This window comes from Scomber japonicus, chromosome 19, assembly GCF_027409825.1.
Source record: "Scomber japonicus isolate fScoJap1 chromosome 19, fScoJap1.pri, whole genome shotgun sequence".
Lineage (NCBI taxonomy): Eukaryota > Metazoa > Chordata > Actinopteri > Scombriformes > Scombridae > Scomber > Scomber japonicus.
In genome coordinates this window covers 14866972-14891391 of record NC_070596.1, presented here as the reverse complement: position 1 = coordinate 14891391, position 24420 = coordinate 14866972, and the positions used below count along the sequence as shown (strand labels likewise).

Here is a 24420-nt window from a genome sequence, read left to right as displayed (position 1 = left end):
ATACAGTAGCTGAAACGAGCTCCACCTGCAGCAGCTACAACAGTAACATGCTGCTTACACACTGATGCTTCACTATTATATGATATCATATGATAATATATCAGAGGGGCCAAATGTGTACTTTTACTTTATTTTTAATGTAAATGTTACTGCTAATTTTGGTGTACTTTGATGTAAGTTATAATGTAGTATTTTTACAGTGCTGTATTGGTAATTTTACTTAAGTAAAACTCTGAATACTTCTTTCACCACTGCAAAATGATCATCTACCAAACCTGGTGGCATTAATTCAATGTTACTGCAAAATTGTTGCTCGGTTGTAAAAGCTATATTTCTCAAGAGCTTACTTCTACTCAGGCACACAAGGAACTCCCTGACCAACTGTCTGGTGAAATGTGATCTCTTGCTACACCCTGAAGTTGACCAACCAATGCTGTCAATTTCTGCTTCTTAAACTTCCTTCGAAGGGGGAACTGGACATGGTTAGTGCAACTCTCCTGTGCAAGCAGACAAACTGAATTTTCATGTTGAAACTGTTGAGATTAAAAGTAGTCTTTCTGGTGCAAAAAAACCCTTTTTATGTGAAACAACCAAAGAATCATGTATACTATCAATCACTTGCATTCATTTGAGTGCAACCTGATCCTCAGCATTTTAATTAATTGTCTCCTTTTGAAACCATACTAGTAAATAAGTTAGAAGCCAAAAAGGTGGATAGTGTGCATAAAGTGGGTTCAGGCACATGACAAAAACAGCACACTAATTTGTACAGGACTAATTGTTGCATTAGTACATTTTAGGGGAGTTTGCACATTTCAGTGTGCACACAGCCTTTAAATAATTTTACACCTCACTTGGTTGAAATGAGGCCAATTGGTTTTGTTGATTGATCAATGGATGTCCAATCAGTCTACAGGCTGTTTAGGATCCTGATTCAAATCTTACAGCCTCAGGAGCCATAATTAAATCAAACTACCAATGAGATCATATAGTCTAAACTAGTTAACAACAGAATTCTGGGCTATGAGTGTTTGAGTTGGCTGTAATCTGTGATTTAATCTGTAATAGTTGTTTTTTAAGGGTTTCAAGTGTTTTGAGTGTGTAGTTCAATGATTTAATGGCCCACAAACATGTTGTTCACATTATCATTAATGATCATTTAGTTACTGTATGCCAGGTTTTCAAGGACCAATGGTGTTTTCCCAAACGTCCTGGTTCCTTGTTTTATTATCAGTAGTAATTTTGTGTGACGTCCATGAAAAAGCCCTTTTATATACACAATATACACGCACAGGGATCCACACCCAAACAATAACCTACTTATTCAAGGTTAAAACTTAATCTTTCCTTTTCCTCATTGTGCAACTGTATCTCAGACAGCCTGTTACTTATTTACCTGTGTTGCTGTGTGGCTAACATCATTAGTTAATGCACTGCTGTCTTTAGTACCTAAAAAGTTGATTTAAATGTGATTTTGGATTTGCACAGCAACAGGGCACATCTCACACTGGAAATCTTGTGCAGGTGACTCAGTCATGACAAATTTGCAATAAATTCAAAAAGATTTAAGTTAAAAATAGAATTTTAAGAAAGTAACATTAATTACATTATTTACAACAGTTATTTACATTTGTAAAATTATTCAAAGTAACTGATGCATACATTATGTTCAATCTTATCTAAGTGTTAATGAATTCCTCTTTTCAAGGACTTCCTCAAGTTCATCAGTTTCTGTGTGGTAACAGTGTAGGGCATCAGCCACAAAATGTCATCAAGAGATGAATAAACACCACCACAAGTTATAAAGAAAAATGTCTCATGTAAACAAAAATGAATGAGGAAGCAATGAAATCATACGACTATTTGGTCTATGGGAAAGTAATAGAACAAATTATTTTGAAAAAATTAATTCAAAATCAAACAAATAAGAAAACAGCCCAGACCTCCTCATTGACAAAGGCATGAAAATCCAGGCTAGTGTCCCAAATGCCCCAAAATACTTTAGGTCTAAAAATTTCCCGGCAGGAAAAGACTAGATCCAGTTAAACATAATGTATTGAAAAAGGGCATATTAGGTATAGCGATAGATCTACTATTTACATATATATCAGGCTTGAAGATTAATGCAAAAAAGTAGACAAAATTATTTGTAATATTTGTTTATAATGATTCTTAAAAACATCTACATTGATATTAAAATGATAATTAACAACAATGTTCATTCATATAGCTTCATGTTAAAATACTGAAAAGCCAACTACAAGTGGTATAATAAATAAATCATCTACTGTCACCATTTCCAGTAGCACGTCAAATAAAAGTCTTTCCTATCAACTGAAAAACAATAACTGATAAGAATGAATGATTTCAGGAAAACGGGAAGGAACAAGGAACTGTTCATTACTGACTATCTTCACCTGGACAACCCAGGGGGTGGAGCTTTAGAGTATATAAGAGGTGCAGGTATGAACAACAATGCACACTTCAGCTTCCAAACATCTTAAAGAATCTTCAGGAGCACCTTCACAGATACGGGTAATGACAGTGCTTTTAATTTATTTGGATGCTTACATATTTTTATTGTTATTTGCACATGCCTCTTAACTAATGCAGTGACTAGTGTCATATTAGTGCTGATGACTTGTGTTTGTTTGTTTCAGAGATGCTTTTTTCTGTCCTTCTTGTGCTGGGCATCTGCCTGGTGCCAGCTCACTCCAAACAAGAAGGTAGACTAAATACCTCACACTGTGGACACATTTCTAATTTCAATTTATAACTGACTTTGTGTGTGTTATAGTTACAGTGTATAGTTGACTTACAAATCTTTAGGATAAATGTGTTGTTTTTTTGCAGGAGAATATCTCGGCAGTCCTTTCCTTCAAGACGCTTTTGCAGAGGCAAAGAAAATTGTGGATGATGCATACAAATACTCCAGAGAAGAGTGAGTTCATTTAAGGGATTCATTTAATCTCGCAGAGCAAAAGACAATATTGACTGGCAGACTGATTCTGCATGAATGTAAAATGAAAAGTAACTCTGTAGCTCAGTAACTGTTAGAAAAAGTTACAGAACCTGCACTAGGACCACAATTTGGGACTTGACTGTTGAACTGTGTGATTGTTTCTCCTCCAGGAGTCTGCGTCGAGTCCGCAGGGAGGTGGTGACCCCTCAAGATACTCTTCGTCTCTTGAAGCAGCCTCGTGGAGACACACGCAATGCTGTGAGATCTGCAGACTACATGGAACAAACCCTCCGCCTGCTGCGTGAGAGGGTGCACCAGGTGCACCATGTGCACAAGCGCTCACTCAACGCAACAGGTCAGACATGCAGCATCCAAACAAATCCAAAGTTTTCTTGGTAGTGGTTGGGGGTCTGAGGTTTATTGTTTCATAAAGATGGCATTGTGTAGTACTTCAAAGCTGTAATTAAGGACTAGACATAAATTAGATAGACAGTCAAGCATACTGGATACCTATTAAATGTGTCTTTCATATTTTTCAGATTTGCTCTCTGAATCAGACCTGCAAAAACTTGCCGAAATAACTGGATGTGCAGCTCGAACCAGACCTCCACCCTGCAATACCACACCAAACCTTAACCAGTTTCGCACAATCACCAGCGTCTGCAACAATTTGTAAGAAATACTTTAATCTTATACTGTTCTTTTCAACATGTTTGTTCCTGTATTTTGTCTCCTATAACTCCGTCAAACAACAAATATTACTTTTACATGAACTGAAATCTTTTTTTTTTTTTTTTAAAAAGCATATTTTAACATTTCTAAATGTCTGCACTTTGACTTCTTGCTATTTGTAAAAACAGTTTCCCTGTTATGTTTAGGAAAAAGGTTAAATTTCTATTTAATTAAGGGCAACTTAGCAAGAATCGGTTGATTTTGTGACAGAGTCTGTGAGATTGAATGGTGCAGACCGTTAAGGAAAATACTTGTGAAATAGACCAAAACGTCTTAAGCCATACACTGCAGAAGATGTGTTCACTTCCCTGGCATTTCTCAAGCAGTGTTTCAAAACATTTACATTTCCGGTTCACTTTTAGGAATAACCCTCGCCTCGGAGCCTCAAACACCCCTTTCGCCCGCTTGCTGCCAGCTGAATATGACGATGGAATCTCCCAACCAAAAGGATGGACAAACCAATCAATCAACAACTTCCTGCTTCCTCTGGTATGATCTTGATGACAGTTGCTTAAAATCCCAGACAGTTTTATTGAGTAATCGTGATATGAATAGAAAACCAACCATTTCTCCTCTGATCTCAGGTACGACAGGTGTCCAATAACATCCTGAGAACAAATGATGCAGGCGTGGTTAACGACAGAGAATTCACTCACATGGTGACCTTGTTTGGCCAGTGGAATGACCACGATCTCACCTTCACGCCCTTTTCCCCCAGCATCCGCTCCTTCAGCAACGGGATAAACTGTGATGAGAGCTGTGAGCGCACGGAGCCATGCATCCCCATCCCGGTTGGTGTCAAAATTCAAAAACAAACACCTGAATGTTGTTTTCACTACAAGATTCTGTTCTGTCCATAACCTTTCGACCTCTGTTTCCAATAAATAGATTCCTCCCAATGACCCCCGCATACGCCCAGGCCCGGACCATTGCATCCCTGCATTTAGATCAGCCCCTGTTTGCGGAACAGGATTCTCAGCCTACAATTTCGGTGGAGAGCCCAACAAAAGAGAACAGATCAATGCTCTGACAGCCTTCCTGGATCTCAGCCAGGTTTACGGCTCAGAGGACCAGCTTGCCCTCTATCTTCGTGACCCAGACAGTAATATAGGCCTGTTGCGAGTGAATTCAGAGTTCAGAGACAACAGGCGTGAGCTGCTGCCCTTCCACCCTCTCCAGGTCAAAATGTGCAAAACTCGCCAAAGAGTCACCAATGACACAAATGCCAAAGAGGTTCCCTGTTTCATTGCAGGTTAGTCATCTTGTAACTTTTTACGTTTATGAGTCGAAACTAGAAGCTTTATTACAGGTTGTGAAGAAAAACGTTTGCCTTCTCTAGCACAAGTGAGAGAAATACAGCCCTGTATTGATGTTTTATTGACCTTTTCTAACAGCTTTATAACGGCTTATTAGAAAATAAGTATTTGATAAAGCATTGTGTTTTTGTCACTTTATAATAAATAGTCATATCTGCAGTTATAAATGTTAAAAATTATGTTGGCGGTTTCAATAATAATAATAATCCATCAAGTATGGAATTTACTAATATGCGCACAATTTATAAAATAAATAATCCAAGAAATATCAATAATACAAGAGCCATTTCACGTTGATCCATTTGAGCTTTTTCTGATCTGCTGCCTCTGTAGTTTTGGTTATGTTTAGGCTGCTTTGTTGAGGTTAGGAAACAATTGGTATGAGACGGGATATGAACTTCTGTCTTTGGAGTCATAGTCACACATTCAGCAGGCACAGCCATGCACCTTGACCTCCAGGTCTTCGTTGCTAGTACAGGAAAATGTAAACATAGATCATTTTGAGCATTTAAATTTTGTTTTTTGTTCTGCTGAAAACTGTAAAGACATCAAAAGTAAATGAACTACGCTAATTAAAAAGAGAAAGCAAGTTATATGTTTTCTTCTTTATGGCCAGTAGGTGATTTGAGGGGGATAATGGGGGGATATCATCCCCCTTGATAGCAAAATGACCAAAATGCATCCCCCTTGTTAACCTATTACACTAGGCCTACGTGATATTCCCTCTAACCCGCTCATTTGACCATCGCCCCCGGTTAAAAATGAACAAATCATCTACTGGTATATATTACTGATCTATAAAGCATTCATAAATTAACTAAATCATTATTTACAACTCATAACAGAAAAGGAACTCCTCTGATCAAGTATACTATTTCATGCCTGCTGCATTTCTGTCTTGAAGGTGATTCCCGTGTGGATGAGAACATCGCTCTGACTTCCATCCACACACTGTTTATGCGTGAGCATAACCGCCTGGCTCGAACACTTAAGAGAATAAATCCACACTGGGACAGTGAGAGGCTTTACCAAGAGGCTCGCAAGATCATGGGTGCTTACACACAGGTAACTAAACCTGAGAGTCATTTAGCATTCAAATTTGTATTTTCATTCCCAAAGTATGTGTTATATAGAATAAAGGATAATAAACCTCGCTCTGTGTTTTTCAGGTGTTTGTGTTTCGGGACTACCTGCCACACATTGTGGGTGACGAGGCGATGCGTAGACTGCTCGGCCGTTACCCAGGCTACGATCCTACTGTTGACCCCAGCATCTCTAATGTCTTTGCAACAGCAGCATACCGCTTCGCCCACTTGGCTATTCAGCCAGCCTTGTCCCGCCTGGATGCCAACTTCAGAGAGAACAGACAGTTTCCCAGCGTCCCTTTGTTCAAGGCCTTCTTCACCCCCTGGAGAATCATCTTTGAGGGTGAGTTGTTAAAAAAAGGTAACTTACAAGTCACTGTACCTTAAACTGTAACCTTAATATTTCAACACTGTTTTTTCTGTCTAGGTGGTATTGATCCTCTGCTGAGAGGTCTGATTAATCGTCCTGCAAAGCTGAACACTCAGGATCACATGATGGTCGATGCTCTGAGGGAGAGGTTATTCCAGTTTGTGATGGAATTGGCTTTGGACCTGGGCTCTCTCAACATGCAGAGGGGACGTGATCATGGCTTGCCTGGTACATTTCTCACTGATTTTCAGCCTTGAATTTTCTGTTTAAAGCTTTATTTGTCCTCATGTGTCTTGTCCTCTTGTTGTTCACTCCTCTAGGCTACAATGCCTACCGCAGGTTCTGTGGTCTATCTCAGCCCAGGAACCAGGCAGAGCTCGCTCGGGTTCTGAACAACAGCAACCTGGCCAGCAGGCTGCTGCAGCTCTATGGTACGCCTGACAACATCGATATCTGGATGGGAGGTGTTGCAGAGCCATTTGTCCGTGGTGGCCGTGTGGGGCCACTGTTCTCCTGCCTTATTGCAAAGCAGTTTCAGAGTATCCGTCAAGGTGACAGGTCAGTATATCTATTGATACGTTTTGTTTTTTAGAAAAATTGTGGGCAATCCCAGTTGCTTTGAGCTCAGTTATCTCAGTTGCTTTCCAGTTCTGTTTGATGTTTGATAGACAAGTCCAAGTGAAATTGAATACAACTTGCATTCATTTTCAAACATGTTCATTTTTCAATGTTTGTCTGATATAATCAGTTATTTTACACTGTCACAATCTTCATTTCAAATAGGCTATGGTGGGAGAACCCGGGCGTCTTCACTCGGAGACAGAGATCTGCTCTGTCCTGTGCCTCCTTGTCTAAGATCATCTGTGACAACACCGGCATCAATGCTGTCCCTACTGACCCATTCAGCGTCCTATCAAACAGGAACCGGCTCGTTCGCTGCTCCAGCATCCGTAGCGTGAATCTGTTGGCCTGGAGAGAGAGACCATGCAGAGGTAATTCAGTTGAAAAAGCACAGGACCAAACATTTTGGAGGGGAGGCTCAACAGATTCACTCTTTTGTCACCCACTGTATTTTTCATTCTGTGTTTAACATGGGTTGTTTATTTCCTCACTAACCACCTGTATATATGACAATCATGCTTCATATGTGGTGTTTGATCTTGCAGGCGCGGGTGATGCTAACTGTGTTGAAGTCAATGAATCACAGGTCGGTTTTAAGTTGTGTTTTAACATGTGGTACTCACATTTCAACAGCATAATAAAGTTACACTTCCTTAAATTACACATTCAAAATCATGCAAACACTTGTTCTTCTTAACTTTTAATGTCATTAACTTGGTGAGAGGCGTCCTTACTCCAAAAGAAACCATTCATTCTTCACTGATGCAAGTACATTTTTGAAAATGTCTTAAATCATGAGGCTAAATAAGCTTAACTCTCTTTGATATGCAGACTATGGAATCAGACCCTCAGGACACCGAGGAGCCCCTGGACAACGAGGTAGTCTACTCATTTCTTTTGCAAGTTGTTTAGGTTGCTGAGTGGCTTGTAAAAAGCTCAAAGCTAAACATATACCTTCACCATAACAAGTCACAGACATTAAATAAGTTTTACATAGAACATGGCTAAATTATCACAACAAATAATTTAAAAGGGTAACAAAGCAACATTCAGCACAACACATTTACAAAAGTCTCTAGTCATTGAAGATAGGGTTATAGATGAGTTAACAGCAGGATTTTACAAGCCTACTTTTTAAACAAACAGTGTTGTTCAGCTTGCAGGTTGTTTTAACATCTGAAATACAGCTGTGATCAAGACCCACATACCTCTTCTTGATATGCAGGTAATGGATTCATTTCTGGACCCCCTGGACAACGAGGAGCTCCCGGACAACGAGGTGCTCCCGGACAACGAGGAGTTCCTGGACAACGAGGTGCTCCCGGACAACGAGGAGTTCCTGGACAACGAGGTGCTCCCGGACAACGAGGAGCTCCTGGACAACGAGGTAGTCTTTTCATCTTTTTAGCACCTTGTATATGTTGCTGAATGTCTTCTAAAAAGCTCAACATGTTTATTTAGTATCAAAGCTGAACACATACTGACACCATAACAATCTAGATTTTCATTTTTATCAGTCTTATCAGTTTAAATTAATATATTTAAATGGAAAGCCTAGACTTAAACCGAGATCATGGCCCACTGGAACTTTGAAAAGATAATTTTATAAAGTAGCTGGCAACCCCCTGAACTCAGTCCCAGTTCAGGGGTTTTTTAAATATTCTATGTCAGCAGCATAAAGTAAGGCAATTTTACTTGTATAGCACATTTCAACAAGTCAATTCAAACACAAGGCACCTAAATATGATTTTAAAAGAATGAAATACAACACTATATTAAAATAAGCAAAAACTGATTTAATTAATTAACAGAAAAAAAGTAAAATTGAGAGTCAGTGTAACAAATAAATTTGACATTGGAAAATGCAGCAATGAACAAAAATAACTGTTAATTGGAGCAGACCTCAAATTATCAGGAAGTTGATATAGCATCACAAATTAGATTCAAACGTGAAAATGTTGGTAGTGAGAAAGTCGCTAATGGTCACAAACCTACCAAAACCTGTACGCTTTTCAACATTTTAAAGTAATCATTACTTTCGTTTCTCTACAGGTCCCGCAGGACCCCCTGGTCTGAGAGGCCCTCCTGGACTGCCAACTCTCAGCATCAATGCCATACAGCCACAATCTGCCTTCTTCCTCCGCCTGGGCGAATACAATCTATCCTCTGAAAAAACCATTCCTTTCCATCAGGTCATCTACAACAAACAGAACGACTACAACACACAGACAGGCATATTCACATGTGCCACCCCCGGTGTCTATCAGTTCAGCTTTCTCTGCGCCTCCTTCACCGGTGCAGGAAGTGTGGACCTCTGGTGTAACAAACAGCTGGTGCTTCACAGTTTCAATGTATATAAGGGAGGCCACTACTTGTCATCAGGGGACACGGTGATCCGGCTGGAGAGGGGAGCCCAAGTGTGGCTGCAGGCCAGCAACAAGACCTCAGACCTGAGCCCCAAAAGCTTCTTCTCAGGACACCTGCTCTTCACCGCCTGACAAACCATTGCCTCTCAACCTCCACAACATACACACCCAACAGACTCTTACTGCAGATTATTTAGCATTTGTTTTCATTACTAAGCCACTCTGCACTGAACTTTACTCATTAATCAGATCATATCAAATCTATATTAATAGCAATTTCCTTTTTTAAATTTGCAAACCTTACAATCACACAATGTTTTACATTTTACTGAATAACAAACACATTTTTGATATCTTAAGCAAGTAGCCTAATGAACATGAAATACGTTTGCCTCATAATATTCCCACACTCTGTTACAGCATGCACTCCATTGGATATAAAGTCGTCAATTGTCAGTTTTGATGGTGGAATTTACCAGTATTATTATGAATACTTTATGCACTGATCAAATATATGTGTGCCTTGAAAATATTGTGTTGGGCTTTGACTTTGAGGCTTATTTTACTGTAACTTTTTTATCTGTCGTATTTTGCATGCAATTAAAAAAAATGCGCTGTAGAAAATATTGTGTTCATGTTCTTATTTATCAAGAATGATCTCATGTACATCTTACAATACGTAGAAGTATGTAGAAGTACGTACTGTACGTAGAAGAAAGATGAGAAGCCCAAAATGTTATTTACTGCAGTGAAATTGGTCTTATTTGGTATTTTATGGCAGTGTGAAATACATAAAGATAAACATTCTGAGCATTAAATTCCATTTATGCAAAAAAGACAATGGAAGATGGTGTACAAAATGAAAAGAAATTGTATGTCTGCTGCAGAGATGACAATTTTGTTTAGAAAACTGCAGGGAACAAATGTATCATATCAGCCTGTGAAGTGTACACTGTTTCTTTAACTCAATGTTTGTGTCTGTGCAATTTAAACATAACAAAATAGCTTGGTTATTTCATGTCTTCAGTAATCCAAATATAACAACAATAAGAAGTCATCTCTTATAATAATCTTATTGTTCTGAATATCTCCTGTAGATGGAGCCATCATTCTTTTTTGAAAAAAAAAGAAGATAAATATGACATAACTGGTCTGAAAACTAAGCCTGGACAGTGCTTCATCTGAAAATATAATATTTCCATCAAACCACGGATATTTCTGCTCTTTAGTCACTTAAGCAACATATTACTTAAGTGACTAAATGTCTTATTTTCTGCCCATTTGAAGGATTTGAAGTCTTTGATTTACCAGATATTTTAAAGGGGAGCTCTGCTGATTTTACACATCGAGCTCAGTTTACTGGTCATGAGGAGTGCAACTTGGAGCCTGTTGTATAATATATTTTATGACTCTTTAGGGAGTTTTCAGAAGTTTGAAAAAATCCCTCTTGGTCTTGGAGACTAAATGTTTTTAACAGGAACACTGAATTACAAACTGGAGCTATCATATTTGAAAGACACAGGCATACAACAGCCAAGAAGAATTGGATGAAAGATGCTACATGCATCATTGGTCAGGTTATCACTGCCTCTGGTGCTTCAATTTGAATCATTTTACCTTTAATATGTCTCATGCAAGTCCCCCCCTTTTATTCCACGAAATTGGTGGAATATCCCTTTAATGCTAGTTCAAATCAAAGATAAGATGCAGGGTGGCCTGAATACCTCTTAAGATGGCCAAAAAAATTCCCAAACTCTGTGAGTCAACCTGGGAGCAAATAATACAGCTGACTTTTCATTTAGACTTGAAGAGACTCAGTGTTGCATTAAATAACAGTCTGTGGTTTGTTTACCAGTTAATTAAAATTAGTCATCATTTCACTTTCTAAATGATACAGCCAGATCCAACCACCATAGCATACGAACGTTTAAATACAAGACTGGAAACTGGAGTTTCAAGGCTTGAAATGTGTTTTATGTGTAGTTAGCCAAACCGTTTATTCTGCTCTGGTCTTGTAAATAAAGACTAAAATATCGCACAGAGTTGAGTCACAGAAGAGCAAATAAATCTCTTTGTCGTTGGATTAACTGGAATCTGTGTCTGTATCCCTGCGGTTGAGATGAGAGGAGATAGTGGGAGTGAAAAAACAAGGACCTCTGTAAGTTGCAGCACAATGTAAAGTATGTTCAGTTGTGTCTTGGTGAAGCACTCCTCCTCCTGGCTGCAAAGTGTACAGTGTATGTGCAGAGTGCCACGTAGTCCACCAGACTCCCTCTGTGTGTGTGTGTGTGTGTGTGTGTGTGTGTGTGTGTGTGTGGTGCAGACCCCTAACTTGGCCCTAACCAAGAGTAATGGAAACCCAGTATTTATGAAAGAGGAAGAAAATATTTGAATTGTCTGTTTCTGTCGTAGAGTTTTGAGCTGAGCTGAACCTTGCTAAACTGAAGCTGAGTTAAAAACCTTTTTTTTTTTAAGAACTAGGGGAAAATCTGCTATTAGGAGGAAATGTAAGGTTATGTGATATTGCTTGTATAGTTTTAAGCTGTGAGATGTGATAGAAGAGTCACAGGAAGCAGGACTTGCCCTGGATGTTTTGAAAGACATGTGTGGTCCTGTTTCACTGTGATGAGATCATCCTGCTCAGACAGCAATACATAATCATATGCAAATGAAAAAATGGTGCATACTTTTAAATTGAAGCCATACATTTGAGAAAGAGTGCACTACATCCTCAACTTAGAAAACAAAGCCACAACATGTGCAGTAGAGTTGATCTTCTATCAGAGGTATTGGATTTCATGTTCATAAAAATACATTTATTAAAATTGTCTATCTGGACTAAACCTAGACATTGGCTTAAGTAAATACTTAAATGTAGGTTTCACTTCTCAAGCAAAATGACAAATGTCTGCCAGATGTTGACTCAGTGATGGTACTGAAAATTTGGTGTTGGTTTTATGGTAAATTTAGCATCATGAAAGGACAGAGAGCTTTTTTCCCCCTCTTTACTCAATGACGTGTCTCATGCAGGAGGCGCTGTCACTACTTTCTCTCCTTATTGTGCAACTCAGACGTGGATTTATTCAAATTCTTTTAGCTCGATCAAGTGCCCAAAAAATCGGGTGAATTCTAGCAACGTGGACAAAAGAACTCGGCTAATTCCTTGCAGATGTGTCTCTGAGCTGTGTGTGTGTGTGTGTGTGTCTGAGAGAGAGAAAGTGAGAGAGAGAGAGAGAGAGAGAGAGAGAGAGAGAAAGGGAACACTATGCTGCCCTCTCTGGAGAGAAAGGGACTATGCAGGAAGAAAGTTCAATGAATTACGAGCAAAAAACATCAGTGACCCAGTACAGCTGGTTCTGACTGTCTGTCTGGTGTTCCAGGGAAAAAGAGAAAAGCAGGCAACCTAGAAACATGTGCACATAGTTTTCAGTCTCTGGAGGAACAGTTGGTATGCAGAATCACAGAAGTGTATGTTAGTCATCCTCAAAGTAAAAACACAATGGCGCTTTGGCCAGAAAGAAGTACAATAATTGTTTTATGCTGAGGACAAGTACTTCATTATTTTTGTAAAAGTAAGACTGTTAAAGGGCATTTCTGAAGTCAAAACAGGAAACATTTACAAGACAGCAGTCTGATAAATTGCTGATGTTGAAAATCAGTCATATTTTGACAGTTCTTTTCATTTTTATCTCTTTCTTTTTAAGTCTCACATTTACAAACACATCTTCCAGTTGATCTATGATTCATGAGCTACAGGCATTCTCACTCTGGAGGGAGGAGACATTTTCAGGGGGCTCATATAACTCGACTTGGCTTTAATTCACCCCCACAGCTTACACAAGCTGCAATGTAGCACGTGACAGCGTGCCCTCCATTATCCAAGAACAATACGACTGGCTTAACTGTAATTTACAGCATGAGTTAATCAATTTATACTCTACTATTAAATAGAAGCCATTCTCATAAAAAGAAGTATTTATAGTGTGTCTTTTGGTTCGTAATCTCTTTTTCAGCTACTGTTGGGGCAGAGGGGAGTTTGACAGGAATCCTAAATGTCTGGTTAATGAATAAATCATTATCACATTGTTCTCAAAGTCATTGAAAACTGGGATACATCTACAGTCTATAACATTAAATACTTGTATATACTGTAAAAGAAAATATACAACAATCAAACCAATAGAAGCACAATGGAGAGGTGTTTTTATGAGTTGTTCCTCTCTTCTCTCATGCAATGAAACAAAGTCTCCCAAGAAAATGCCACAGGGTAAAAAAATCCATAGATATTTAGAGTTTAACACTAAAAAACTAAAATTGTGTGTTTCATCTGATGGATGTGGTTGATTGACAGTAGCCTGGTAGCAGATGCAAACAGCCTCACAATTGCCATCAGATTTAGACTCAAATGTTACTAAGTGCTGATTGGTGCACAGAAGTACGTCCCATCCACTTCAAGCCAGTGAGAGGAGAAAACAAAAAACAGAACAGATGGAAATCTCTTGTGTGAAATAGCCAAGAATATTTCTAATTTGGTATAAAACTGTGCGTTCTAAAAGGGCCCAATAACTGGTGGTAAAACATTGATTAAGAAAATGTGTTTTCAGGGACTTTTATGGTGCAATAGTGGCTTAAAAGTAGAGTATGCTCAAAATTAACTAGTTACTCCAAAAGTAAGAAGTGTTTATAGCTATTCTGGATGGCAACACACAAAGGCGGCAAAAAGAGAAGTGCAAGACTCGATAATTGTTCAAATAAGGATAATGATGAACAGTTTTACACGGTCTTCCCTTGATGCATTCATGATGTTGCAATCGTTTACACTTGTGAAAAGTGAGAGAAGAAATAGTGTGATGAACTAAAAAAGAGAGCTTGAGAGAGAAACCCTATTTTCTACTAAACTCTGCTTTCTTAGTCACACACACCTGACCTCACTTTGCTCTCCTAATTTCAACATCAGAGAGGTAGGTGTGTGTGTGTGTGTGTGTGTGTGTGTGTGTGTGTGTGTGTGTGTGTGTGTGTGTGTGTGTGTGTGTGTGTGTGTGTGTGTGTGTGTGTGTGTGTGTGTGTGTGTGTGTGTGTGTGTGTGTTTGGGGGGGTTTAGAGATCAGCTATCAGACAGGCACTTCAGTTCAAGTGTACTGACGTCTTAAAGGACCAGCTTGTGACCAGATGGTCGTCAGTTCAATCCTAGGTGTGGCTGGATAAATCTGAGTGGAAAGTGAAAGAGCAGCACTTGCCTCATTGACACTGTGGAGGTGCCCTTGAGCAAGGCTCTTAACCCCAACTGCTCCAGTGGAGGTGCAGCATCCAACAGATTAGACTGGGAAGCCTATACGGGTGTAAATGTGTGAGGGAACAATCCTGTAAAAGAGAGTGTTGCTCTCTTATACTGGAAAAATAAAATAAATTAATTCATTAAAAAAATGATGATTTGTTTCATATTCATTTGGATTTTACAGAGTGTATGTCTTTCTAACAGCATCTACTTTTGGTTTTAACACTATTTGTGCTTTTCCAGTAACTGATTCAATGCACTAGTGTAGACTCACGGACAAAAAAACACTCAATCTGAAGAAAATAACTACATATAGATAACACTTGTTGACTCAGTCTAAGGCAAGACTAATGTTCCTCCCAAAAGACAGGAGTACTGCTTGAGACACTGATAAGAAAACGTCAGTCAGCACTCCAATACTACAGACATCTGCCCCCTTGTGTTTTGATATGGGAAACTATCACTGAGGATATTTATATCATTTTATCCTGCATCTGTCACACAAGTGCTTTCTTTTTTATACTAGGAAAAGTCTTTGCTGCTTTATTTTCTGTTTTTAATCAAGAAATGTCTGAATATCCCTCTGATGCAATCAGAAATCTGCTCATATAAGTGAGTTTCATAAAACTGTGAAACTGTGACAATTTACTAGGGTGTAGCCTCAGACACCTGCAGGTAATGGTACAAAGACTCTCTGGTTTTCTAGACAGAGGAAAATGAAAACCTTGGACTTAGTTTCCCAAGCTATGCATTATAACTCTAGCATTAACACCCAGGCACCGAATTGACTGGGCTGCAGCAAATGATTTTTATCAAGAGAGGAGCTCGGAGTCAATGTGGCCAGTCTGTCATTCGACACAGTAATGCAGATATCAACCGCAGTCTCATTTTGCTTATTGCTCAGAATAGACTGATTGTGATTTTATATAAAATCACTGTAAGACCCATGTGATGTGTCTCTCACATTTCCAGTAATCCTCCAAAGCAGACAGCTGGAGTGGATGGAGGATTGTGGGAGATGACTTCCCAGAAAAAAACCTGAAATGTTGCAGGGCCATCAAATAGTCATGTTTAGGTTTCTGAGATCCTCCTATGAGAAAGTGGAAGAGTGTAGAGTCTCCTGGCAGACTGTGTTGCAATTTGGTTGGGAGTTCATCCAACAGTCAGGGAAAAAGCTATTTATCATGACATTTTGTTGATCTGGCAGAGAAAGAGTATATGCAGTACGTTCTAGTACATTCATATGCAATCATAACTAAGATGGATTTTTGTTACTGTCTACATGTTCTTATAATGCTGTTATGACTCATAATGTGCATAAGCTTGATGTTGGAAAAAAGGTTTCTCTGCTTGTCACTGACACATATTCCCCACTTTATAAAAGATCAACCCGAGCAGTTATCAAACACCCTTGGCCGAGCATGATCAGACATCACGTATCCAATGGTTATATGAGCAGCAGCACCAGACTTGTATAACAGATTCAGAAACTCCGAATGCTGAACTCCTCCTCTTCTTCATCATCTCACTGGGCGCATCTGCAGGCTGCAGGAGCAGACCGATATGAGTTTACACGGATACATATAAACTTAGCTTTTCCTCTCTGCTGATCGGATATCCTTCAAATGGAGATGAAGGATATTTAAGTTAAAGACAAGTAACGACCCCGGGCTCATTTATAAAACTCGCTTTGTCACGTTGAGTCTCCTTAAATTTAATTCATGATGGGATTACGCATATTTGGCACGCCACTTTACGCGTATGCGTGCGTCTATTTGTGTGTTTTCATCCTGCAAACTGCCCAATCTCAGAGGAATCCGGGGAATCCACAAGGAAATAACCAGAGAGCTGCTCTCCGTCAGACACTGCAATGGTCACACAACGGCAAGATTTTTAGCATTTTAAGTCAGGGCTCGGAGTATCAGCCACCGCGGCGGAGGGGCGCACCTCAGGAGCAAGTGCAGGCGCGACCTGTCACCATCATCCGCGATGCAGACGCAAGACATCCAGATACCTCGAGCCAGCCGCCGATACAGCAGCGGCAGCAGCCTCCCCGGCCGGCGTCAAGCCCTCTCCCCCCTGCACTCCAAAGGCTCTTGAGAGGGCACGAGAACCGCCACCATCACCATGACCACCCCGGTGAGCGCACGGAGACACAAAGGAGCAGCAGAGCCAATGAGACCCAGGAAAAGGTCACGGTCAGTCCGTCTCTGCCCAGGAGAGAAGACATGATGGTCGGCGATGACCCCTACGACCCCTACAAGTCCATTGACAGCGATAATCCATATTACAATCATTATGATGTGTACGAGAGACCTAGGCCGAGACAGAGACCCGGATATGGCACACGTTATCACCAGTATGGTAAGAGTGGGGAAAGTGTTCTCTAAACAGCATTTAAGGCAATAATGATATAGATGTGAGCCATAAAGTGGCGTTTATGATGCTAAAGTGTTTCAAAGTCAATCAGTGACTTAATGTGTTCAAGGATCTATATAGTCTTTCCTTGTCTCTACTTTTCTGCATGTGCCTATCTCTTTGTCATTTTTTCAAGTGTTTATTTGCATGTGAAAATTTGTCAATGTATTGATTTACTTTCATGTATTGTCTTAGTCAGTTTTTATTACTATCATTATGTTCTTGTTTGTCTGCAGGCCTTCCTGATCTCGTACCTGACCCGTACTACATCCAAGCCTCCGCTTACGCCCAGAGAGTCCCAATGTACAACCTGAGATGTGCAGCAGAGGAAAACTGTTTGTCAAGGTAGACTGCTGTCAGGACTAATCCACCACTGGAAGGGAGAGAAAGAGAGAGAAAAAAGAAAAAACATGATTTGTTTCCAAGTCTGAGTGTGATTCAGAAAGCTTTGAGCCATAACAACCACCTAAAGTGCTTGTGGGTGAGGGCTTCCCAGAGGAACCATGAGATGAGGTAAAATTAACCGAATGCTGCCACTGCTGGCTGAAGGGGTGGAGTGGGGTAAAGTTTAATCATAGTTTGCCCGAGAAGAGAAAGCCTGAATGGTAAACACATTATTGAAAGCTAACCCAAACACACACGACTCCAAACTATTTTTCCACCCACCATTTACGTGTAAGACTGCCTTCACTCAGGCACTCAAAGTCGGCTCCACTCGGAGGAGGGGATGTGGCAAGGAAAAACAATCTCAGTGATGTCACTGGGACTGTGTTTTTATGCTCTTCCTTTGGTTTTGTTCCTGCAGCTCAGCCTATAGAGCCAACATTAGAGACTACGACACCCGCATGCTGCTGAGGTTCCCACAGAGAGTCAAGAACCAGGGGACAGCAGACTTCCTTCCCAGCAGGCCACGCTACTCCTGGGAGTGGCACAGCTGTCACCAGTAAGTATAATGACACTTTATGTGAATGCTGCCCACACTCACTCATACAAAGAGTTTCTATGACTTGTGGCAGTTGTCTTGCATCACTTTGTTCTTACTGGCCAACATGCTGGCCCCAATTAGAATAATTTGCATGAAGAAGTTGAGCATGAATATAAAATATAAATCTGGACTCCATGTGACAGTTCTGCACCAAATGTGAAGTCATAAGTTTTGCACAAACATGTCAGATAATCAAGCTGTATCTGAGTATTTAACTACTGTGTTAATTCACATATTTTTACACAACTCAACTGAAGATTGAGAAATTTCTTCATATGTCAAATGTAGATCTGTGTGGTTGTTTTGTTTACCAGTAATGTGTAGATAAAATCATCATCACAATTTGTCTGTTCCAGTCTGCAGCTGTGGTATGGCACCCCCTGTTGAACCACAGTTGTGTTACTTTTGGCTGCTTGACTGTTTTTCAGAGGTTTTGATATCAGAAGTGACAGCTTAACACGAGTTCTATTTGTATCTTTAGACCTTAAAGATGTAATCTTTTATTTTTAAAGTCTCTACATAAATACAGTAAAAACCTCTTCGGGCTGTCACCAGATGATGTGACTGAACTTCACATGACCTGTAAATTCAGTAGATTTACAACAGCAAATCCAGACATTGTAAAAACGTTTGTGTGTATTGAGGATAATGAGCCAAAAAGGAAAACTGCTAGTGGTTTTTTTTTCCTTTATTGGGGTTATGGAAAAGTGCCTAGTTCCTTGATTCCACAGAAACTACCTCAGGCCATAGTTATGTTGCGAAACAAGCAATCCACTGTGCTAATCCCCAAGATGGAGCACGTTTGGAAGAGATCCAATAAACCATTGATGTAGCCTCTATAGATTTTTTGCAGTGTTTGGAAAGTCCACTAATCTGAAAAACCAGGCTGCTTTCATATCCTAAAACAAACCTGTTTTTTTAGATAACAGGGTGAACGCATCATTCTCAACAGATTCAGATTCATTGGATCTGCATGTGGATGATAAATAAAGTAAACACCTGTGATGTTTTCAGTCACTGCGTTTGAGCTATTTCAGTAAACACCAAGAAATGTCTGACACGTTGTTTTTAAATGTTAACCAGTAACATACATACAGCTCAGGAACAGAAACAATCCCTGGCAGGTCTCTTAGCATGACAAACAGTGCCTGGTTGTTTTAAAAAAGTCCCAGATTGATGTGTCGGAAGACGAAAGAATGTCTGGCACTGTTGAACACTGTGCTGTTGATCCACAGGCACTTCCACAGCATGGATGAGTTTAGCCACTACGATCTGCTGGATGCCAGTACTCAACACTCGGTGGCTGAGGGCCACAAGGCCAGCTTCTGCCTGGAGGACACGTCCTGTGACTACGGCTACTACAGGCGTTATGCCTGCACTGCACATACCCAGGTCTCAGAAATAACTGTAGAAAAGTTGTTATTACTGCCTTTAAATCTTCATCAATCCATTTTTTTTAAATAATAACAATGGTTCAGATGACAAGGTGTGATTTCAGAGGTGTCATTTGTAGTGAATAGGTCTTTGTCACATGAGACATTTTCACATGTCACAGTAGGAAGGGTGTGAATAATAAAATAGGTCCTGGTAAGTCACAGTCAGGCTCACTGTCACACTGTCACATTTTGGATGTTAATATGTGGTAATCAGCCTCATAGATATCGGTTAGAAGGGCTCTGCTACACATACTAGTAGGTACATATCAACCCATTGGAATAGGACTGTGGTACCTACCAGCAGGTAATATGCCACTACGTTACATTATGCTACAGAATATGTTATGAAGTGACAACACTGTGGTTTAGGTCTGGTCAGGTTTAGGCACAAAAATCATCAGGTAGGGTTAGGAAAAGATCATTGCTTTGGTGAAAATGATCACTTGAAACGTGATTAAACATGGCAATGCAGTAAAATGTGGTGAAAAGGCCTGTAGGCAGCTGTAGCATGCCCCTGCCAACTCATATCTATGAGGTTGATAACCATTGACATTACCCATTCAATTGAGGGATAACATTCAAATCAAGTGGTCCTGACTTAATGGGACACTTAAATATAGCAGAGTTAATATTATTAGTAACACCTATTGTTTTCCTACTGTGCCAAGTTTAAATGTCTGAAAAAGGTCTATTATCACCTGACTGGGCAGTTTCCTCTCATCTCTACCAAGTGTCTTATCTTCTTTCAGCTCATTGGTTCACTCTCACTGCTTTCATCACTTTCATCTTCAGCTGCAGCAGGCTGCTGTTTTTAGAGAACAAACTCCAAAACCCCACAGTACAGTACCTGTCCAGCATGAAACAACAAACAGACAAAGTTATCAGTTAGCTGGTAATCATAGTGATGCATTTAGCTGCTATGGAGCCAGATATTTCCCTCTGGAGTTGGTGGAGACCAAAAGCAGAGCGAAAAGGATTAAACAAGTGAGAAGAAACACAACATTAAGTTAATGTTGTTCCATATCTTCTGCATGTCCACCATATCAATTTTGTAATGTAGCCATATGTTAGTGTTGTCTACAGCTTTTTGTGCTGTTTCCAAATAGCCAAAAAATTGTTACTGCAGGTTTAAACCTTTAATTTATTAACATCCACAATGTTGTTTATGTTTTGTTTTTTAAAAAATGACCACAATGACCAAAAGGATAAGAGGCTACTCCAATGATACACATTTTATATATTAATATGACTTTAATGTTACAAAATGTCCATGAAAGGTTGTACATAGTGCTAGATTCCTGCAGACAGAACTAGTGGTAAAGGGTTAAAGGAACCATGTGTGAGATTTAGTGGCATCTAGTGGTGAGGTTTCAGATTGCAACCAAGCTGAATACCTCTCCTGTCCCACTCCCCTACAGTGGCTGCTAAACGAAAAGGCCCTCCCCAGAACCATTGTTTGGTTTGTCCGTTCAGGGCTACTGTAGAAATATGGTGGTGCAACATGGTGGGCTTCTTGGAAGAGGACCCACTCCCTATGTGGATATAAAAAACTAATTCTGTGGTTAAAAAATAAATACAGTGATCTTATTTTCCATTCATTATACACCACTTAAAACATACTTATAAATATTATATTCCATTTCTGCTAAATCTGCTCAATACCACGAAATTCTCCATGCTGAACCTTTAAAGATAACATCACCAGCTGAGAGATAAAGTATGTCAAAACCAGCTAGTATCATAATTGTTGCATAATAGCACCAGTTCACTTTGACAAAAATAACTATAAACTGCAATGACGCATTCTTGGACATACACATGAACAAAGGATTATAACTGAATTACTTGCCTAAATGGCCTGGCCTAATTCGCAAGAATTCAACAACCTTTGAAAAGCATAGAGGAACTGAGAGTCAAATGCTCTTTTTCTGCAGCAGCCACCTTTTACAGAACAGCTCTAGTATTTCCTTTTTGCATGAGCCAATAGTGATTTAATGATTTCCTGTTTCTCCTGGAAGAGGAGCCCACCTGCCTAAACTTCTGTGATTAGTTGTTTAGCACATGATCCCACCCTCCCACCCCCTTCCTTTTTTCTTTCTTTACTTTGACTGGCTGAGTTTGATCTTTCTTGGGTTGTTTTTTTCTGTTTTTCTCCAATTTCTATTGATATTGCATTCAAAAATATAATAATATATTCATTTATTAGGAGCTTTTTGTCACTAAATATCTGTCAACGTGTCTGCTCTATATGTAAAAGTGTCTTTAATTTAAGAAAAGTGTGTTTATTTATGCAATATATTTATCGATGGTATCCAATGTGCAGGGTCTAAGCCCAGGATGTTATGATACCTACAACGCAGACATTGACTGCCAGTGGATTGACATCACAGATGTGAAACCTGGGAACTATATCCTCAAGGTTTGTTGAAAATAACAGATGACTTTTAGTTTCCTCTTGAGACACAGAGCCATTTGAAAAGAATTATACTTCAGTGGAATCACATTAAGAGCGTTGCACGTGCTGTTTTCATTCATCTTTGCTGCATTGTTATTTGACCTCTGTTGTTTCCCCACAGATCAGTGTAAATCCATCCTATCATGTCCCAGAGTCAGACTACAGCAACAACATAGTGCGCTGTGACGTTCGCTACACTGGCAACTATGCCTACGTGTCAGGTTGTCACATGTCAGGGTGAGTATGATGTTCATCGCTAACAGTATCAAACATTTCTAGTGTCCTCCATTGATAACTTACAGTGGTTTTATTCTCTTTTTTCAGCTATTAAGAGAAGACAGTCATTAACAGCAACTCAGCAAAGACAATCTGTAAATGACAATGAAGAGGACTGCATATGAAAACATATAACACATCATGAGATCTATTTTAAATTGTTAGAAATACATTTTATAAATTAAAATATCCCAATTTAGAAAAAAGTAGGAATAATCTGACGTCATAGCATGTGATGTGAACTAGTTTTTCTTTAGTGCCAGATAATGTTGAATTCTTCTTTATTTGTGTGACAATGTTCTTTTTTCTTCTCACAGACTGCAAGCGTGGCTGTAGACTCTTAGTCTTGTTTTCTTGCAACTCATTCATTCATAAACATATTCTTCTCACGTTTCCTTTTGTTTGTTTTCTGCTTTAGAGCATTTTATCTACTGTATGCTTGTGGTTTCATATCACTTGTCTGATAGAATAGAATAAAAGCCACAAAAGTTGTCGAAGACTAGCAAAAAACAAATAAAAAAGTAAACCTGCTTGCCCTTATTGTTAAATCAATATCAGTTGCAATATTACAATTTTAAAGTGAACCAGCTGTTTAAAGGAAAAATGTATTTGTTATATTTATGTGCAAGGAAAGGAACTATCTTTACTCCAAAGCTTTTGATGAATCTTACTTGAATAAAACTTTGTGATACTTTACCATTTGTCAGAATGATCAGTTAATTAACCCTAACCCTCCTGTCTCTCTTTTCTACCTTACATTTTTGTTTGGGCATTTGTCTCATTTTCTTTGCCACACAATCACACACAGAGACAAACACATACCATGTTAAAAAACAGTGAATGCACATGCTGCAAATTAATTATTATTTTCCTTACAAATGTATGTTGATTATTTTCTTAAGTGTCCATTTATTGGTTAGTCACTGAAATACTCAAAAATGCTCAGAAGGCACCAGAAAACAAAGGTTCAGATGATTAAAATAAACGTTTTTGGACCAAAGACTGCAAGATATTTTGGATGACCTGTCCCCAACCAAAGGTGAGCTAATGTATTTTTCAGTTGCCACCAATTCCTCAGACAAGGGAAATAGAAAAATGTTTCCAGTATGTGTGAGATACTTCTCTGTGTCTGATAGATAGTAGTCAGTGCAAGTTACTTGACTTTTATGAAGACTGTGATAAAACTGCAAATGGCATACATCAAGCTCTAATGAACTGTATGGAAAAGTATAAACTGGACATTAGACACATCCCTTCCTATGCAGCAGATGATGCCAATGTCAACTTTGGAAAACACGACTCTGTTTACCAGTTACTGAGCAGTGCCAATAATCACATTCGGAATGCTAATTGCACAGCTTACATAGCTCATAAACCTGACATGCCTGCAATCAGCTGCCAGTGGATATTGAGTCATTTGTTTTAAAGATCTTCAGCCACTTCTTAGTATCTGCTTCCTGAAGAGAGGAAATGCATGCATTTGTTTCCTTTGTTGACACTGAGTAGCATGAAATGTTTGCACATGATGGCTTTCTTTTCCAACAACTGTTCATCATCGCTTGCAAATTTAGCCAGCTGTCACGTAATACTTCAGGTCCTTTGGGGAGATCTGTCCTGTGGCTCTGAAGAGGATTTTTGAGGATGAAGAAAAACTTGAGCTGCTGAGATTTATCTGTGCTTTTTCCAGAACGTAATGTGTGTTTTTGACCAACTCATAAAAAAGCTGGAGGACTTACAAGGGAGTCCATAAGTTCAAAATGAAGATGCTTCAGTAGGAACAGGACAGCTTTTTTTGTATACCAGACCAAGCAGCTGATGAACAAACAAGTGTCAGCACAGAGAGCCAAGTAGCAACGGGACTTTGTTACATTCCATGACACAGTTATTGCATACTGAAACTGATTCGCTCTACTTCACTGACCTGGAGCATGTCAGTCCTCAAAATGACAGAGAAAGTCAGTATCGACCAACTCTATGAAGACTTTTGTGCTAGCCAGGAGAAAATACATAAAGCCAGACAAAAATATTAGACAGACAAATCCACCAGTGACAGGTGTGTGGCAGTTTTCTAAAACATAAGGAAAGCCAACATGATCAACATGTTCAGGATTGTCTCATTTGGC

General features: G+C 39.4%; 2 protein-coding genes across 3 annotated transcripts; both read left to right on the top strand.

The window, feature by feature from the left end:
- The first annotated feature begins 2489 nt into the window (after positions 1-2489).
- Positions 2490-9296, top strand: mpx (myeloid-specific peroxidase). 2 transcript variants are annotated; one of them, XM_053340598.1, is made up of 18 exons: positions 2490-2535; positions 2661-2726; positions 2854-2941; positions 3133-3317; positions 3502-3634; positions 4057-4183; positions 4279-4485; positions 4583-4946; positions 5915-6075; positions 6180-6438; positions 6523-6693; positions 6786-7023; positions 7249-7457; positions 7632-7672; positions 7918-7965; positions 8312-8365; positions 8420-8473; positions 9139-9296. In XM_053340598.1, exons 2-18 carry the CDS (start codon positions 2663-2665, stop codon positions 9160-9162), a joined length of 2427 nt encoding a protein of 808 aa, XP_053196573.1. In that variant the 5' UTR covers positions 2490-2535; positions 2661-2662; the 3' UTR covers positions 9163-9296. The 2 variants fall into 2 exon arrangements, with proteins under 2 accessions (XP_053196573.1, XP_053196572.1); XM_053340597.1 differs by having other exon boundaries at positions 8312-8473.
- Positions 9297-16257: 6961 nt separating this feature from the next.
- loxa (lysyl oxidase a) lies at positions 16258-22993 on the top strand. Its single transcript, XM_053340602.1, has 7 exons — positions 16258-17091; positions 17382-17490; positions 17951-18088; positions 19366-19522; positions 21890-21985; positions 22143-22258; positions 22346-22993. The coding sequence occupies exons 1-7, from the start codon at positions 16449-16451 to the stop codon at positions 22350-22352; spliced, it is 1266 nt and encodes a 421-aa protein (XP_053196577.1). The 5' UTR covers positions 16258-16448; the 3' UTR covers positions 22353-22993.
- Positions 22994-24420: the final 1427 nt, after the last annotated feature.